General features: G+C 39.4%; 1 protein-coding gene across 2 annotated transcripts in view; it reads right to left on the reverse strand.

Annotated features, from left to right (window-relative positions):
* LOC139968498 (cGMP-inhibited 3',5'-cyclic phosphodiesterase 3A-like) overlaps nucleotides 1-18460 on the reverse strand; it is a 131961-nt gene that overhangs the window by 59680 nt on the left and 53821 nt on the right. The window contains exons 1-2 of one of the 2 annotated variants that reach the window (XM_071972622.1): nucleotides 14477-14935; nucleotides 866-1123 (exon numbers count right to left, since the gene is read on the reverse strand). In XM_071972622.1, the coding sequence (XP_071828723.1) occupies nucleotides 866-1123; nucleotides 14477-14878 (660 nt within the window). In that variant the 5' untranslated portion in view covers nucleotides 14879-14935. Of the gene's footprint in view, nucleotides 1-865; nucleotides 1124-14476; nucleotides 14936-18460 lie in introns of those variants that run through there. The other variant, XM_071972621.1, reaches the window with a different exon arrangement.

Here is an 18460-nt window from a genome sequence, read left to right on the forward strand (position 1 = left end):
ATAATAATTAATCTCCTTCCTTAACTAATTTATGTAATTACCTATGACTTCTCGTCATTTCAATCTGGTACAGACATATTTTTGTCACGACATTTACATGGTAATGAAACGCATCCCACGCAGAAACTAACATTCAAGATGTTAAATGGAATGATACTGTATGTGTTTTACTAGGAAATCCATCTAGTACCGGTCTTATCTACCTACGCAGTGAAATATATGCATATATGATTCATCGTATCCTAGTTGGGGGTCTATTTCAAGGGGTCTAAATAAAAACCCTGGTTCGTCCTCCCTGGATTTTCATTAAATGTCAAACTTTGGCACATATTCTTTTTCTTTTCTCTGTTGAATAACCGAATTGGCTCTACTATGGCTGCTATAGAAACGCAGCAAGTTTTCTAATTTGGTGTTTTAAATATAAACCGAAAGCTGATGTATGTATTTTAGATCCTTCTGCAAGCAGGAACTCGCTAAGAAGCCTCATTGGCTTATCAAAGCTGCAAGCTGACCGAAGTCAGTCTCTTAGATTCATATTTAATGTCCATGATTATGAATTGTCAATTGTCAAAAACTCTGAAATTGGACGACGTACATTAATCTGGGAGTGACTCGAACCGCTGATGTCGAGATAAGGTCAGGTACTGTATTTACAGAGAATATACCCAAAATGACTTGACAAGAAAAAGGTAACTCAACTTCATCAGACAGAGTCTGTTGGCTTGGAGTAATATGCTTCTGCTGTGGGGGAGGGGGAGGGGGAAGGGGGAGGGGGAGGGGGAGGGAGGGGGTCAATAGGGCAGAGGTTAAGACTTAACAGCAATGACGCTACTAGTCAAGTAATTACACAGACACATATACTCACCCTTGGCAAAGAGAGCTGGCGATCCCCTACGTATGGGGAGTCGTCTATATCACAGGTGTAACTACTCTCGTTCAGGGCCACCAGGGGGCTGATATTGGGTCTCTGAAGGGTGTTGAAGTTGGACGGAGGACTCAGAAGTGAACTCACAGCCTTCAACCCGCTGACCACGTTCGGGGGCAGTGAGGTATCTGCCAGCATGTCCATGATGAGGCCATGAGCTTCCTGCATGACAGTGAGGTCCACTGCTGAGCTGCATGCCTGAGGAAATGAAAGCGAGAAAACAATGAATAAAAATGCAGTAGAACTAACGACAGGGAAGTACAAAAGACAGTTATGACATTGTACAAAGCCTCTTTAGTACATCAACAAACATTGCTGTGAAAAAATTTTTAGACTATTAATTTGTTCATAAACATTTTGTTAAAAAAAAAAATGATGCCAATGACAAACTTGTTTATAATATTAAAGGAAGATACTCTAATTGGTCCAGGTTAGTTTGAATACAGCCAAATACACAATTCTGATTGGCTAAGCAACAACGTCATACCCGCTGCATGGTGCTCTGAGGTTACCAACATCTGAAGTATGTTTGAGATAACTTTTCAATGTGTCTGTCCTTCCTGTCGGTACTTTTTTTGTTTTCATTTTTTTTTAACTTTTAAAATCATTTTCTGGTCACTGAAGTTTATTGCTTGCTGAAACTTTTGTGAACCTCAATTTATTCAAAAATCACATGTTCCATTTACTCAACAATATCTGAAGTAAGGGACAAGAGATATGGGGTTTTTTAACAGACAGTGGGGAATATTTTTTGTCTTCAGTAAAAGTTTGACACTGTTTGCCATCATATTTAATAGTCTTTCAACATTCTGGTTGTCCTCAACATGTTCTAGTCGTTCTCAACATGTTCTGGTCATTCTCAACATGTTCTGGTTGTTCTCAACATGTTCTGAGTGTTCTCAACATGTTCTGGTGTTCTCAACATGTTCTGGTCATTCTCAACATGTTCTGGTTGTTCTCAACATGTTCTGAGTGTTCTCAACATGTTCTGAGTGTTCTCAACATGTTCTGAGTGTTCTCAAAATGTTCTGGTTGTTCTCAACATGTTCTGGTCCTTCTCAACATGTTAGCAATCAAATATACCAACAAGCGCGCCCTCCTTTCTGGACAGACAACTGATAACATCTGACTGATGCTGTAGATGTCTCTATGGTATATACTCTCAAATGATTGATACGAGCCACTTTCTTCAAACTTATAGCCACTCAATGGTAAACGTGATACAGGCAATTACCGCTGAGTAATATATGAGTGATGACGTGTATAAAAGATAACAGTGGAATCAAACGTTTCACAAATCCATGTCGTCAATCGATGTAAAACGAGCCTCTTTGGAGAGTACAAACTCATGAGAAGTATAAAGTAAACAGGTGAATATGTTTTTTTTGTGGTTGCCGATCTGATAAGATGGGTTTGTAACATGTGGAAAGTTATTTGTATAATAAATGTCTTATGAAGTTCCTTTCAATCATATACATAGACTTAGAGATGATTGATCAGGAGTTCTACTGAAGATGGGTTTTATGGTATATCACTGCTCCCTTCAATGACACATATGTACAATGTAGTCAAAGGTGAAACAAGGATAAAACTGCTCATAATTTAAATTCACCAGTACGACTGGGCTGGTACGTAGCTTCACAAAGTAGTCTGTAATGAGTTCTAAAGGTTTCAACCTTTCACATGGAATAAATATCCATGTAAGATGAATTTCAAACAGTGGCATCGCTTCAGACTTTCAAAGTTATATTAGATTCCGAGCAAAGCTTACTTTTATTCTCCTTTTATAAAATGTCTTCTGAGTCATACAATTTGACACGCCACATAATCAGGGAAATTACGCTCATCGATCATCCATGATCGCATCGCAGAATGCTCGTTGAAACGATCAAACGGCTATACGAGTGGGACATGTATAAATATATCATGTAGTTTTACATGTGAACTGTAGTGTTTCACATGTATGAGAGACAAAATGCAGAGCTGTCAAAAACTGCTGCATAAAATTTGAACCCTTCACCGGTTTACTATCAGCATTAATAGGGGGGACATCGACTCCCTCCGTCCTGCACCCCCATCCAACCCAGAGACCCTCTTATATTGATGGATAGCAATGATTTTCAAGTGTCATATGTACACATAAAACTCATACAATATTACCTTCACCAGTATATGTATGTATGTATGTATGTATGTATGTATATGTGATCTTCCCACAAGCAGGAACTCGCGAAAGAAGCCATGGAGGCTTATAGACTCGCAAGCTGACCGAAGCCAATCTCTCGGCACACATCCATTTAACGTCCATGTCGGGAAGTTTTTATTGAACAACACCCTTGCCAGACGACACACCTTGCTGTCGCCGGGAATCGAACCGGGGATCTCATGACTGGGAGACGCCGGCGTTAACCACTAGGCTATACACTCCGCCTAATATATATACACAGCTAGTATATACAGCTTGTATATACAGCTAGTATACAGCTAGTATATATACAGTATAGACAGCTATTATATGCAGCTAGTATATACAGCTAGTATATACAGCTAGTATATACAGCTAGTATATACAGCTAGAATATACAGCTAGTATATACAGCTAGTATATACAGCTAGTATATACAGCTAGTATATACAGCTAGTATATACAGCTAGTATATACAGCTAGTATGTAGCTATTAAATACAGCTAGCATATACAGCTAGTATATACAGCTATAAACAGCTAGTATATACAGCTAGTATATACAGCTAGTATATACAGCTAGTATGTAGCTATTAAATACAGCTAGCATATACAGCTATTATATACAGCTATAAACAGCTAGTGTATACAGCTAGTATATACAGCTAGTATATACAGCTAGTAAATACAGCTAGCATACAGCAATAGTATATACAGCTAGTATATACAGCTAATATCTTGACACAAGTGTTTTGCCTACACTGATGTTTGGTCGACTAATTGAATCAATAAAGTTAACCCAAATCTTGAACATTCTGAATAAACTTTCAAGTCTTCGCACTTTCTCTCGATGAAACATTTTCAGGATAACCATGCCAACAACAAAAAAACATGAATTCCCAGGCTCTGAAGTTACAAAACCTTGTTGAGGTTCAGGGCTGCCAACCTCTCCCAAATTTATTCATCCTGTTAGTCAGTCTGGTTTGCCGTCCTACTTTTACTGCTTACGAAATGGATTATAATTTGAAGGATGCCTACAGAAAGTTGAGAATTTCACAGCTAAGCTATAGATATTCTAATATCTGCCGTAATCGCAGAATAAGGTATATATATAAATGAAGCTAAAGAGCCTCTGTCTACTTCATACAGAGGAAAAGAATAGGAGATTAGTAGAAGGACACCCCCCCCCCAAGCCCCTCTTCCATCCTCTCCCATCCCCAAAAAACAAAGAAGAATACAGAAAAAAGATTACATTTTGCACAGTTGACTGACCAAAATAATACATACTGCCTTAATCAACAAAGACAAGAATTACTCTGATCCCAGAACACGATGGAATATCTTGGCAAGAAAACTTGCACTAAAGAAGAAAATCAATAGAAAGACTACGTACTCTTGATTGTACATAAATCTAAAAAAGGTAACGAAAATATGAACCACTCTAATTACTCTTCCCTTAAAAAGTTAGGAAAGCAGCAGGAATTAATTCTCACTCTGGAAAACCAACGTTTAGATGGTATCCAGTAGCTGCTTAAATATCAACTGATATGATTCCGAATAAAACAGGGTATTATGGCTGTCTGCCAGAATGGATCAATAAAATAATAATCAATTCTTGTAATCAATGCCAGGTTAAGAATGACAACATAAATCACATTGGTGGAGATATAGTCAACATAGTCTAGCCCACAATGATGAGTTTCAAATAAAAATACAGTTTATGTGAATTCTTAAACGTGAAAAGTTCAAGCTTGATAACTGTTCGAGCGAAAGAAAGACATCTCCATCCAGCGCAACTCTGGGGTATTTATTACTACACTAGGTCCAGATATCAAAGATGTTTACAGCCAGTTCAGATCTTGATCAGCTCCGAAATTGTAAACCACGCTGCGGCCTGCCATATATGGTACTGATATATAATGATAACCTAGTTATTACAGTGCATAGCTAGGTTATCTCTTATTTATGGTAGGATAAGCACATATATTGGAAATGAGAAAACAGACATGCACCACAATACGTATGGTGGGGGGGGGGGGGGCAATGTACAGTAGATAATCCCCAAACGCACTCACCTGTTTTGGGAATTTGTTAAACCACGCACTTACCCTCATATACATAATGCATAATGTATATGAGGGTAGAACTTTAGTGGGTGTTATTAATTGGAAAATGTTTAAGATCTGGATCAGATCCTGAGATAACACCACCATTCCAGTATACATTATATGCAAGTTTTATACAACAAAGAATTCATCACTTGCCCGTTTATACCCAACACTGCTGCAGAAGATATGTAAAGGTGTTCACATAGACGTTTTTGTACACAAATGCATCATACGTTTTCAGTATTTCATGAGAAACCAAATTCATAACAACCTTCCCCCTCCCCTCTCCCACCTCCCCCCAAAAAATATGACACACCATTTGTGAACAGTATGTTATTCCATGTGTTACACAATAAGGCCTGGAGAACTATATATGGCACTGTAGGCCTACTTGAAGGTTATCAGTTTAGTTCACTCAAGATCTAATTTAGAATTAAGGACACTTTGGGTTGTTTAGTTGCGAGGAGATAGGTAAGTATGGAACAATGTTAAACATTAAATGAAATCCGACTCCAGATTCGGGTCTTGACACCACGACTGTACAGTATACAGTACATGTAGTACACTTTCATACTTTCGGACAGTCACATCAATGCATAACGATTCGAGTCTGCAAAAGCCCAAAAACTTACGAGGGTGTGTGACCTTTAAAGTGCCAGTAGGGAGCACAGTGCATGAATGTTACAGTCTGTACATATGGTAGAATGGTGTGTACAGCAGGCCTCGACATATACGGTCCCCAACTCACCATTGTTGAGTAGAATATTACAGTGGCTTTGGCGAATAGAAAATACACTACGCTCGACATTTTGGAGAGTGACTCGTGGGCTGGTCAAATCCCAATATTAGCAGGGATATCGTTACAAACAATGTCACAGAATGATGGAAGCAGTACCTTAGTGAACTTGAAGCAAGTTTAAAATGTAAACTGAACCGTGGGGTCAGTGACTTAGGGAAGGGGATCATGCAGTGTACCATTGTGGGATTGAGTAGTGACCAACTGTGGGGATCAGTGTATCATTGAGAGAAGCATTGACCCACTGAGGGGGTCTATGGCCCCTGTGAGGAGAGTGACAACTCATTGAGGTGGATCAGTGATCAATTGAAGGGGATATCTGAGTGAAGGATCACTGAGGGAATCATTGACCCACTGACGGGGGTCAATGACCCTGTGAGGAGAGTGGCAACTCATTGAGGGGATCAGTGATCCCATTGAGGGGGGATAACTGATTTGTGGTAAATATAAACAACATCGGTGGCCAGTGCAGCAAGGGTCTAATCCACATAATAAACACATTACCCTCTACTGAAACTAACCCATACATTCATAATCACCAAACTTAAACATCAAAGTCTGATACTTTCCCTACACAAAGAAACACCCTTTAAATTACTGCCCTTTCATTATTACATCATGATCAATCAATTCTGTGTCAGTAGGGGCTGGAGGCCACCACAACTGAGATACACTTCAAATTATTCAAGGTGATCCTAATTCACAAGAAAGAAGGAAACTTCAAACTGCCTATAAACCAGGCAGACAATAGCAGTTTGATCTGCATCAACAAATCCCTAAAGACACAGCCTTTTCATTTAAAGATGAACGATAGTGATTTTTCACCATCGACGAAAAAATACGATTTTATTCAAGAGTATTCTAGTTGGTTTCCATTTTACACATGTGAAAATTCAAGTCAATCCGATGTTGGGAAAGGCTTAAAAAAAATTCCTAAACTCGTTGATTTTTAAACAAAAATTGGGCTTTTCGCGAAAAGCGATATGATGATCACGTGATCTACAGTGACATGTGACGTCATTATGATGATAACAACGTGAGCTCGGCGTAGTGTACTTCAGCAGTGTGCACTTAGTGTGTAAGTTGAGTTGCAACCTACTCTATATTAGACTTGACAAACAACGTAAACCACTAGCAAAATCCAAGAAATTGCGTTGTAGGGGGGGGATGCAACAGAACGAATGTGGACTCTACAATAAGTTTTCTCAATTTTCCAAGCAGAAAAAGTAGTGAGAGATATCGGAAACTCTGGATACGATTTGTGAGGAGAACCAGGAAAGACTTCATCGCACCAGGAGTTTCTCATGGCAAGAATGTGAAAGTTTGTTCTGCCCACTTCACAGAAGATGCTTCTCGGGCCCAATTGAAATTTGCGTGTGGCAAGGTCACTTAAGTAATAAAAGTTTGAAAGATTGATGCTTTTATGCCGCATTATTTATATATATCCCGATAAATGCAACAGTAAGTGTTGGAACTGGAAGACATGTCAGACGTGAACAACCTAATGACTACGGTATGTGAGGAGAGAATCAACGTGCAAATTTCAATTGGGGCATGGACGTCGCATAGGCAGAGTTTTTTGGGGGCAGAGATGTGTTCATACATACCCTCCAAACCACTTTAAATGTAATACGAATAGGAAATGTGTGTATGCTCGAGCGAAACAAAACATCGTGTAAGTATTACTTACGGTAGAGCACACTTATGTTTGCACAGTGTGAAAGTACCGTTTGCGGACCTACGACACGTGAAGTTGGGCTAGAATACGATTCCTCCTGAAGCCCAAACCACGAGGCATGCATGTGAATAAACGCAATAGGCATTGCATGTAGTGAGAAAATTGTTCGAGCTAGACTAACAACTCGATTGAGTTCAAATGCAGTTGTATTTCAAGCTCAATGAAACCTTTCTGTTGGATTTCATGACGCACGGAACAAGGAACGTTTATGTTTTACAGTAGGCCTAGTGCATACAAGCGAATCTACTTTGTTTAGAACTTTGGATTTTCTTTCGGATGTTATACTAATCTACGTTTGAGACTATCATCACTATTGTTATTGTGCCAGTTTGACTGGTAAGTGAGCACATTCATACATCACTCTGTATAAAACCCGCCAAAAACGTGATCTTGAGATTTACGTTACTTTGGGTCAGCTTGCGAGTTACCTCTTCAGATATTGGGAAATCGTTGCGATATCGCCGCAAATTTCGTAAAAAAAACCTTGTAAACACGTGGTGAAGAAATCAAGAAACAATTATCTATTTATATCTTGAACATTACGCCGGAAAATAACAGTTATGCTGACACGAAATGCACGCACAGCTCCGTACTGAACAGTTCACAACAGAAAAAGATCATCACAGTGACGTCATTCACTGACCTGAGGGCTGTTCAAGGTCGTTGCAGTGTTTGCAAATTCCCAAATTACGGAGGCGAAAAAACGATGTTTTAATTCCCTTTTTTATAACTTTTCGGTGTGCTATTTGGAAAATTAAAAAAATATGTTGCTTGGTAACTTACAAACTACATTATATATGAAAATGAGAGATTTTTTTTCTGTCACTATCGTTCTTCTTTAAAATGGGTGGACAGTTCTTCCTCTCCCTATTACTCTCCATGGGAGAGATGCAAATCAAGGTAAGATGGGGTGCTCAGCTATAGTACAGGCAGTGAAGGATTTGTATTGGGAGAGCTGGGTTGTACACAGTGACAATTATAGAGACAAGGTCTATAAAAATGTACTTATCAAATCTCTGAGGATTTAGCAACTATATCAATGCTAAGATGACCAGTCTGTCATATAGTGATACCACTGTAAGAGTTTAGGGATCAAGTGGATATAGAGATAAGGATGTGTGGTTTGTATATGACAACGTAAAGGGGGAGGGGTGGGGGAGGGGAGGAGAAAGTTTTTGGAAGTTCTGGTTGCCCACCATCCAACTTAATGCGTTCCGGCTCAACTCCAACGTGCATGATAATTGGACAACCAGGCAGTTTGTGTGTGCTTAGGATAATGACTGCATGATCATGATTTAAATCCAAGGTCTATTTTCCTTGGAGGAGTTTATAATTACATAATTACATACAGTACTATCACCCTCCATCCACCCATAACCTACCTTTGCCCTCCAAGTTCCCTCCACTCACCCTCCAAGTTCCCTCCCCTCGCCCTCCAAGTTCCCTCGCCCTCCAAGTTCCCTCCCCTCGCCCTCCAAGTTCATTCCCTCCCCTCGCCCTCCAAGTTCCTTCCCCTCGCCCTCCAGAATGCCACCCCCTCATCCTTCAGGTGCCTTCCCATCACCTTCACAAGTTAATTCAATTTTCTTGGTACACACACGAAACAGGGCCACCATGAGCACAGAGTGGTCGTGATAATTAGTGCACGAAACATCCACATAGCTACACCTGTAACTTTGACAAGCCAGTGTGGAGACATCCAATTGCCTCACATGCCTCACACCATCTAGGCTACAAGACTCTGAACCATGTAATAAAAGTGGCAGCTCCCGGGGACAAAACCAGCAATAAAACTCTCGGCAGGAAAAGCGAGCATGTTCAGGTTACCGCTTTCTGCATTGACAATAGTTAAGATATAAAATGTAATGTGATCACACTGTGCTGGAATGATAGCCCTGTCAGGTATTTACCGTTTGAAGGTTAAAACCCCCGTTTATAAACTGATTGTCCATGCATGCAGGTTTATACATAGAAAGGAATAAACTCGGGAAAGACATTCTTGGCATTATGAAAAGTCTAAAATTAAAATGAGAATTCAAACATTAGTAATATTTGGTCAGTGGTATGATAACATAATTAGACAACTCACATTTGAACTTTGCAAAGAGAAATTCAAGCAGTTTTTGTTTGTGATATACAGTATATCCTACAACTAAAGGAGTAATTGAACTCAAGGCCAAATTTATGGTGGTGGAGAGGGGGGGGGAGGATAGGATGGAAAGGGTTCAATTATAGTACACAGAGCCATTTAGTGATTGCATTGAGCACATTTCTGGCCATTTCATCATACTGTACATATCGGGACATTTGCCTGAAACAACATTTGGTTTTTCTCAAAAAGAAGTCCCTTTTCTTCTCTGTTTCTATTCTTTATCTTTCATCATTGGTGTTTTCTTCTTTAGCTTCATTTTCTTCTTTCTAAATGACATTAATTTCTTCATGCTTTTGAACCCAAATCTAGCATATACTTGCAAACAATGTAACTTAGGAAAATATTTACCATAATAAAATTTACAGTCCTGAGAAGGGGGAAGGGTGGGGACTTAATGCTAAAACACGAAGAGTTGAAGAGGTTTAGATGCAGGGATTAATGTTAGTCGTCAAATTTGGTGATGTAGACTTTCTCTTTCAAAAATAATACTACATGGTTCCCGTTTACAAAAACTGCTATTATCTTTGCACCTGAATATGTAATTCGCCAAGTTTGCGTAGCATTTAGTGATGAGATACTGGATAAAATGATTCAATTAGAGGAATTGTATATAACTTTATCCAGCACATGCAGCTGAAATATGTGACTTCACGATGATTTTTTGCCAAATCGACATTTATCAAAAATTGTCCACTTTTTTTTTGCTTTTGAGCAAAACAATATATATCTCTCAATGTAAATTATACTTGCAACCGACATGACTGCCCTGCTAGAGATAAAAGATAAAATTATTCCGCGCACGGCTCACAGAACTGACGAGCAATACGTGAACTCCTCGATTCCTGCAAATAGAACTTGACCCCTTTGAAATGTTTGCACATCACGTAAACGTCAACCTTGAGCAAACCGAGTTATGCTGATACCTTCTACAGTGACGTCAGTTGAGATCGCCTAGACTCATTGTTCAAGCTTCCAGCATGCGAGAATTTATCCAGCTGGTATTATATGAATGTGATGTGAATGGAATGAGGAGAAACACATGACTGCTGCAGAAAGGGAAGCTTGAAAAACCTGACACTATATTAGTAACAAAAATGTGGTGTATTATTGCTACCCTACCCCTGCCCCCTCCCCCTCCCATGTTAACCTACCCTTCACCTGCAGTTATGGTACCAAATGTTTTTTTTTTCATTAGAACTAAGTTATATATTATCATGACATCCAGAAAATGAAGAGCCTCTATAGTCCCCTATAGTCCCCTATAAGCCTCTATATAGTCCCCTATAGTCCTCTATAGTCTCCTATACTCTCCTATAGTCCTCTATAAGCCTCTATAGGCCTCTATAGGCCTCTATAGGCCTCTAAAGTCCCCTATAGTCCTCTATAGTCCTCTATAGTCCCCTATAGTCCTCTATAGTCCTCTTTAGTCCTCTATAGTCCTCTATAGTCCTCTATAGGCCTCTATAATCCCCTATAGTCCTCTATAGTCCCCTATAGTCCCCCTATTCTCTATAGGAGACTATAGTCCTCTATCCTCTATAGTCCTCTATAGTCCTCTATAATCCTCTATAGTCTTCTATAGGCATCTATAGTCCCCTATGGTCCTCTATAGTCTCCTATAGTCCCCTATAGTCCTCTATCCTCTATAATCCACTATATCCTTCAGCAATATATCTGCACTGTCTTCTGATGACAACTTATTGAACTTAGGTGAGAAATAAATGTAATAATGCTGTACAGACTTAACATGAATACATTCTAGTGTTAGCATAAAGAACACACATGAACTAAGCTTATAGTCACACTATCTTCTTTTCTATCCTCCTTGCCTCCATTGATAATCTGAAATGGGACATTTCCTCGTCACGGAAAACCTTAACTCATATCAGAGGGATATCACGAGGGATATCACAAGACGCTGTTCCGTCGGAAATATAAGTTGTATGTACACACATATATGCTGCCAGCTACTCCATAATTGCGTGTGCTCATGAATTGACTGGTAGCAACCTGAGCAATTACTACCTCTGATTAGTCAATCAGTAAGTTCTCTAACTCTTAAGACAGGATATCAAGGAAATTCAACCTCATAAACTTGGAAATGACATGTATATCTCGTGCAGACACCTGAACAGGAGATTGAAAGAAGCTGCTGGCTGATCAATACATAAAGAAAAACAGCTAAATTTATTAGTCAGCTGTAACTCTGGGAGATGTATAATTTCTCTCTCTTGCTCAGTAAAACCTCCCAGATATTGAGGTGGCTAATGAACTGTGTTGTATTTCCCATGAATCCAATTTTAGCTATAGTAAGTTCTAAGACAATATCCCATGAATCCTCCCCCTCCCACGATCTCTGTGAGACCCTGTGCAATCTGATACTGAACTGTATGATATGGGCATGCAAGTCAATTAACTGTGCACCTGTAGGCTAATTGATTCACTCCAATGGTTTATGAATAAGCAGCGAGTTACTGCACAGACATGATCGGAGGGGTACCTGCAGGTACCCTATACATATATGTACAGTATGATAGATGAGGTATCTGCAGGTATGCTACATATGTGTGAGGTACCTGCAGAGAAACTATGTATACATGACAGGTAGGTACCTGCAGATAAACTATACATATGTGTATGGCAGGTGAGGTACCTATAGGTACCCTGAACATGTTAGGTGAGGTACCAGCATGTACCAAATACATGTATGTGTAGCATAGATGAGGTATCTGCAGGTATGCTACCTATGTGTATGACAGGTGAGGTACCTGCAGAGAAACTACGTGTATAAAAGGTAGGTATATACCTGTAGGTACCCTGTACATATATATATGGTAGGTGAGGTATCTGCAGGTATGCTATATATGTGTATGACAAGTGTCAGGTGAGGTACCTGCAGGTATTCTTTACATGTATTTGTATGATAAGTGAGGTACAGTACCTGCAGGTATGCGGCTTTCGATGTCATACAAACAAATATTATTTGCAACGTACTCTCTGCCTCTGGTTTAATTCACTTAATTAATTGAAGACTACTAATTATCATGAATGTCAATCAATACTGTATATGTACTTATACATGATTAATTCAAATGTGCAGAACATGTGTGAAAGTCTTCAAAGTACAGTACATACAAAAAGAAACTGTTCACAAAGTTGTATATAAACCACACAATGTACAGCCCAACATTGAAAATATGTTTTCTCCACGTTCACTTAAAGAGACAGGCTTTGCTTGCTGAGAAGGATTTAATGAGTACAGAAATCAATACAGTAGATGTTAATGAAAAGGTTCACTTCAACTAACAGTTCAAATTAATTGTTAAACATTAACAAAAGCACCAGATACACAGATAAGTCAGTTTACATCTTTCAATTTTTCTTAACCCATTCATAAATTGAGGAAGGCGGAAAACCAGGAAGAACCAACAAAACATAAGCTCTCCAGATTCACCTTTCAAAAGCAACTGTTTAGCCTTGCATACAACTCAAGTGCTATTGTAGTATCATCTCAAGCTGTCTCTTTGATGGATGCACTTTTACCCTTAGAGGATACTTAACTACTATGAATAACTTAATGTGCTTAATTTCCTGTACCATAGTGAAAATGGCTGGGCTACTTTCATGTTCAGTTGAAATCCATTTGGATAAGGACAATGAGTTTCACAAGATTATGTTTATAACCTAGCACTAATACACACTTTGCATGTACACGCACTCACACACTACACATGTGCTGTACACACTGTGAGAATATGCCAAAATGCCACGGTCATGGCGACAAATTGCGGAATTTCAAAGTGTGATAAATCAGCTAATTTTGAACTGAAATTTTCAGAATATGCTTATTTTATGGTGTTTGAAGCATACAATAAATTTTGGTAATTTTTTAAAGAGGTCAAACTACAACATACTCCCAAATTTGGTGATTTGATATGGAATGACCCATATTATGACAGGTGAGGTACCTGCAGATATGCTACATATGTGTATGACCGTTGAGGTACCTGCAGATATGCTTCATATGTGTACAGTATGACAGGTGAGGTACCTGCAGGTATGCTACATATGTGTACAGTATGACAGGTGAGGTACCTGCAGGTATGCTACATATGTGTACAGTATGACAGGTGAGGTACAGTACCTGCAGCTACCCTACATACATATGTGTATGACAGGTGAGGTATACTGTAACTGCAGGTATGCTACATATGTGTATGACAGGTGAGGTACCTGCAGATATGCTACATATGTGTATGACAGGTGAGGTACCTGCAGGTATGCTACATATAGCTAAGGTTCATACATTAAATACATGGAGAAAAAGTCGAAAAATAATCCACCCAAAAATGAATGATGTAGACACTTTTGGTGGTAGAATAAGAAGGGCATTGCACATTGCTTAAAATAGGTTACCAGTTAATTCTAGGCAAGGTAGGATGAGAGTGCTAAGGTTGTGGGGAGACAGGTAAGCGAGGACCGTAGTAAATATATGCACCACGATATAGGCCTACATTTATACATATAACACACAATACACATGTAAACACAAGGAAGACAATCCATGACTTACGGGTTTCCTTCGTTTTAGAGGACAAGAATTACTCCTACGAGGACGGAATTTTTCACTGACGCACTCCTGGCTCTGATCCGCCTCATCCGGATCAAGATCAGACCTGGAGTCGTCTTCATCTTTAGTCTCCATCTCCTCCGCAACATTTTCTAATTTTTTCATCCTACCGACTTTCCGAAACGGGTAAACCTGAACTGGTGGCAGTGTGCTCTTGGGTAGATCATCTTTGCCCTCGGTCGAATCCGGCTCAAAATTAAATTGACAGTTTTCAATTTTCTGGTGAGTAGGGGACCAATCCAGAAGCTTCACCATTTTCGTATGGGCAGATTTCTTAGTCTTTGCTAAAGCTTTTAAAATGTCCTCCTTGTGGATGTGGCCAGTGTGTGACTTGAGAAGTTCCATTTTCCAAAATATATGTTAATCGTGTAGTGAATCAGATGGCAAAACAGCAGGAGGCCGGCAGAAACTTTACCAGTACATGGGAAACACTTTCATAAATACCTCTCTTTTTATAAAACTTTGAAATTTTGATATATGTCTTCTCTCTATACTAAGATGAAACAGAACTATTTATCTATCTGAGTTGGGTAAATCTGGGTGAATCTTTAACTTTCCAAACTAATACGACTATCTTTACAAAATTCCAAAGTCCAGGATAATTCTTCCAGTTGGAAAACGACCCCGAAATACAGCAGTGTGTGAGACGGATCCCCGTGTTAGTATTATCCACAAGTCCTAAGTATATGAATTTACACTCCGCTTGCAGCTACAGCCCATCCTGAACTGCATAGCACTTTATAGCACAGATCGTAACCACTTTCCAGACAGAAAAGTTACTCAAGTTATTTTTATTTTTTTTCCCCCTCAGATGAGCCAAATATATCAGCTGGCAAAGTGGGTCTTTATATGATAGTCACACAGTCTTTAATTTGACAAGTAGAAAATGGATGGTAGAGCCGTACAGACAATCTATTCAATGAGTTGTGTAATAAGAGTCTTCCTGTGCCATTCTATTGGCTTTAATTAGTCTCATCCTCTCTCTTGCATACCGTTTAAAAATGACCTGTGGACGTGTATGTGGTCCATAAAGAAAGTTTCAGGCCAACAGATTCTGGCCGACAGTCGTAAAACACAACCCCAAAATATCTCAGAACTATTAACAACTTTGGCACATGTATATATTTGCTGTCAAAATTGAATACAGGTGAAATAAATTATGCAGGGTAAGTAAGAAATACTTCATATGGGCATAACTACAGATTGCAAACTTCGAGTAACCCCTGTACCATAATAACATTCAAACGATCGGAATTTTTGAGGAGATGATATGGATGTATATTGTATACTGACACAAAATTTGTCAAACCGGTCAGAAATTCTCACGACATTTTGATGTAAGAAAGTTAGAGGGTCTGATGTTCAGGTAGCAGGGATTATTTCGAGGCTATAAACTGAAGCCAAAACAAACTGAGAACATGTGAAGAGAGACAGTTGGACAGACAACTAAATTGGACAATAATTGCTCCATCCATCAATTGTCTAAATTACTTGTCCTGTCCATCTGAGGTGCAGAAGCTGCTCAGATTCCCTCTTGGTGCAGTGGTGGTGGTGGCCACAGGTACTGCATGGTTTTTAGCGAGGCGCCTAATGTACCACTTGTAATTTTAAGGGACAAGTGTCGCCATTTGGAATCACTATGCAGAAGTAGCCATTTATGGTCAGTTCACCGTTGTTGGTGACTACGGTAACCACATTGGACAACCACTAGAGATAATATACCTTAGATTCTTAACAGTAGAGCCTTGGTTACTGTCCTTATAAACGAGAGCTTATAGAAACAGACGGATCTACGTAGATTGGGCCTGATATAGCTATCTGCTGCACCATTGGGCCTACGATACAGGAATTGGAATGTCAAATGTATATGAATCAATCAAGGCGGTCAGTTATAGGGAGAAACCATTGAAACTGCAAGGACAGAGACTTTAAACCGGATCTGGAGTTCATTGGAATTGGCGGACCGGTGCATATATAGTTACGGGATCAGAATCGCCAGAGTTTGCCCGAGGCAATTGAAGAGCTGCGTCCAAAGGTGAACGACTATCTCAAAACCACTTCTTAGGAGCTCATGAAAGACCACGAGACGAGGCAAGGTGGCTGCGGGAGATGATTTGTTGAGGAGAAGTGGAGAATATCTCTCATAGAGGAGGAAGATCTACCCAGTTTTGTTCTACTCAGAGATGGAGACTTAATTTTGAGGATGACAATTTTTGTCCCTGACAATGCACAAACCTGAATCCCTTCCATGAACACGTTAACGGTCGGCAATAAATTCACAACTTGTTTTATCCCGCTCCTAGTATGGCCAAATACACAGAACAAACCGTGCATTTAATTACTGATTTTCCATTTCTTGGACAATATTTCCGATGCCAAGAAAATGAAGAATTAACACATCGTGTAAGCATGTTAACACCAAGCACCCGTTCATATCACCATCAAGGAGCATAGCTTTAATACTACGAGAGCTACCTGTTCGTCAGTGAAACTAGAAAATGACCCCATTTTGTGACAAGGGACCATGAACACGCATGTTAGCAGATATGGTCTGAAGATATTTAGAATCCCCTACAGCATAAAGATGGGGAACAAACAGCTGGAAGAACCCCCGAAAGATCTTATAGCAATCATAGCATCAATCTCCATATGACCTAGTTGACATACAAGGAAATTGTAGCTCAATATTTGTTATTATTATTTTATTTTATTGTTTGGAATCCTCATTGCCATTGTACAGTGGTAATTATTAGTATTAGGTTTGTCTGATGATTACACCTAGTTTTCATTTGAAAAGTGAATACAAACACAGAGGATGCATGGTGGCAATAGAGTACTCATAAAACTTTACAAATGCCAAGACAGTGTTGAAACAACCAGAGGTATTTTTATCACCATCAAGGCCCCCAGGGTAGACCTGCACCCAGCTCCTATATTCATACACAGCTTTAACACTACAAGTAACACCTGTTGGAAAGTATTAAACCATGTACTCAATCATTTGATGACACATGAAACCATACACTCACTCATGTGATGACACATTAAACCATGCAATCACTCATGTGATGCCACAATAAGCAATGCACTCGCCCATGTGATGCCACATTAAACCATGCAATCAATCATGTGATGACACATTGAACAATGCACTCACTCATGTGATGCCACATTAAACCTTGCACTGACTCATGTGATGACACATTGAACAATGCACTCACTCATGTGATGCCACATTAAACCTTGCACTCACTCATGTGATGACATATTAAACCATGCAATCACTCATGTGATGACACATTAACAATGTACTCACTCATGTGATGCCACATTAAACCATGCACTCACTCATGTGATGATACATTGAACAATGCACTCACTCATGTGATGCCACATTAAACCTTGCACTCACTCATGTGATGACACATTAAACCATGCACTCACTCATGTGATGCCACATTAAACCCTGCACTCACTCATGTGATGACACATTAAACCATGCAATCACTCATGTGATGACACATTAAACAATGCACTCACTCATGTGATGACACATTTAACCATGCATTCACTCATGTGATTACACATTAAACCCTGCACTAACTCATGTGATGACACATTAAAACATGCACTCACTCATGTGATGACACATTAAGCAATGCACTCGCCCAATGAACATTGTAAATTACTGGAGGACATACAAACTACCAATAGGGAGAATACATAGGAAGTAATTGAAAACTGATTCATCTATGGTTGGGACTGCCTTCCAGGTCCCCCATCCATCGCATTCGTCACATCCAGGTCGTCCAGCCTTTCCTACAGTAGTTTTGATGTGTATTTACGAGCTGACTCAGACAAATGTCTGGAGGACCGCTTTCATAGCAAGCATGGATTACCATTTGATCTTGTCAACAAAATAAGCAA

This window comes from Apostichopus japonicus, chromosome 1, assembly GCF_037975245.1.
Source record: "Apostichopus japonicus isolate 1M-3 chromosome 1, ASM3797524v1, whole genome shotgun sequence".
In the NCBI taxonomy this organism is placed as follows: Eukaryota; Metazoa; Echinodermata; class Holothuroidea; order Aspidochirotida; family Stichopodidae; genus Apostichopus; species Apostichopus japonicus.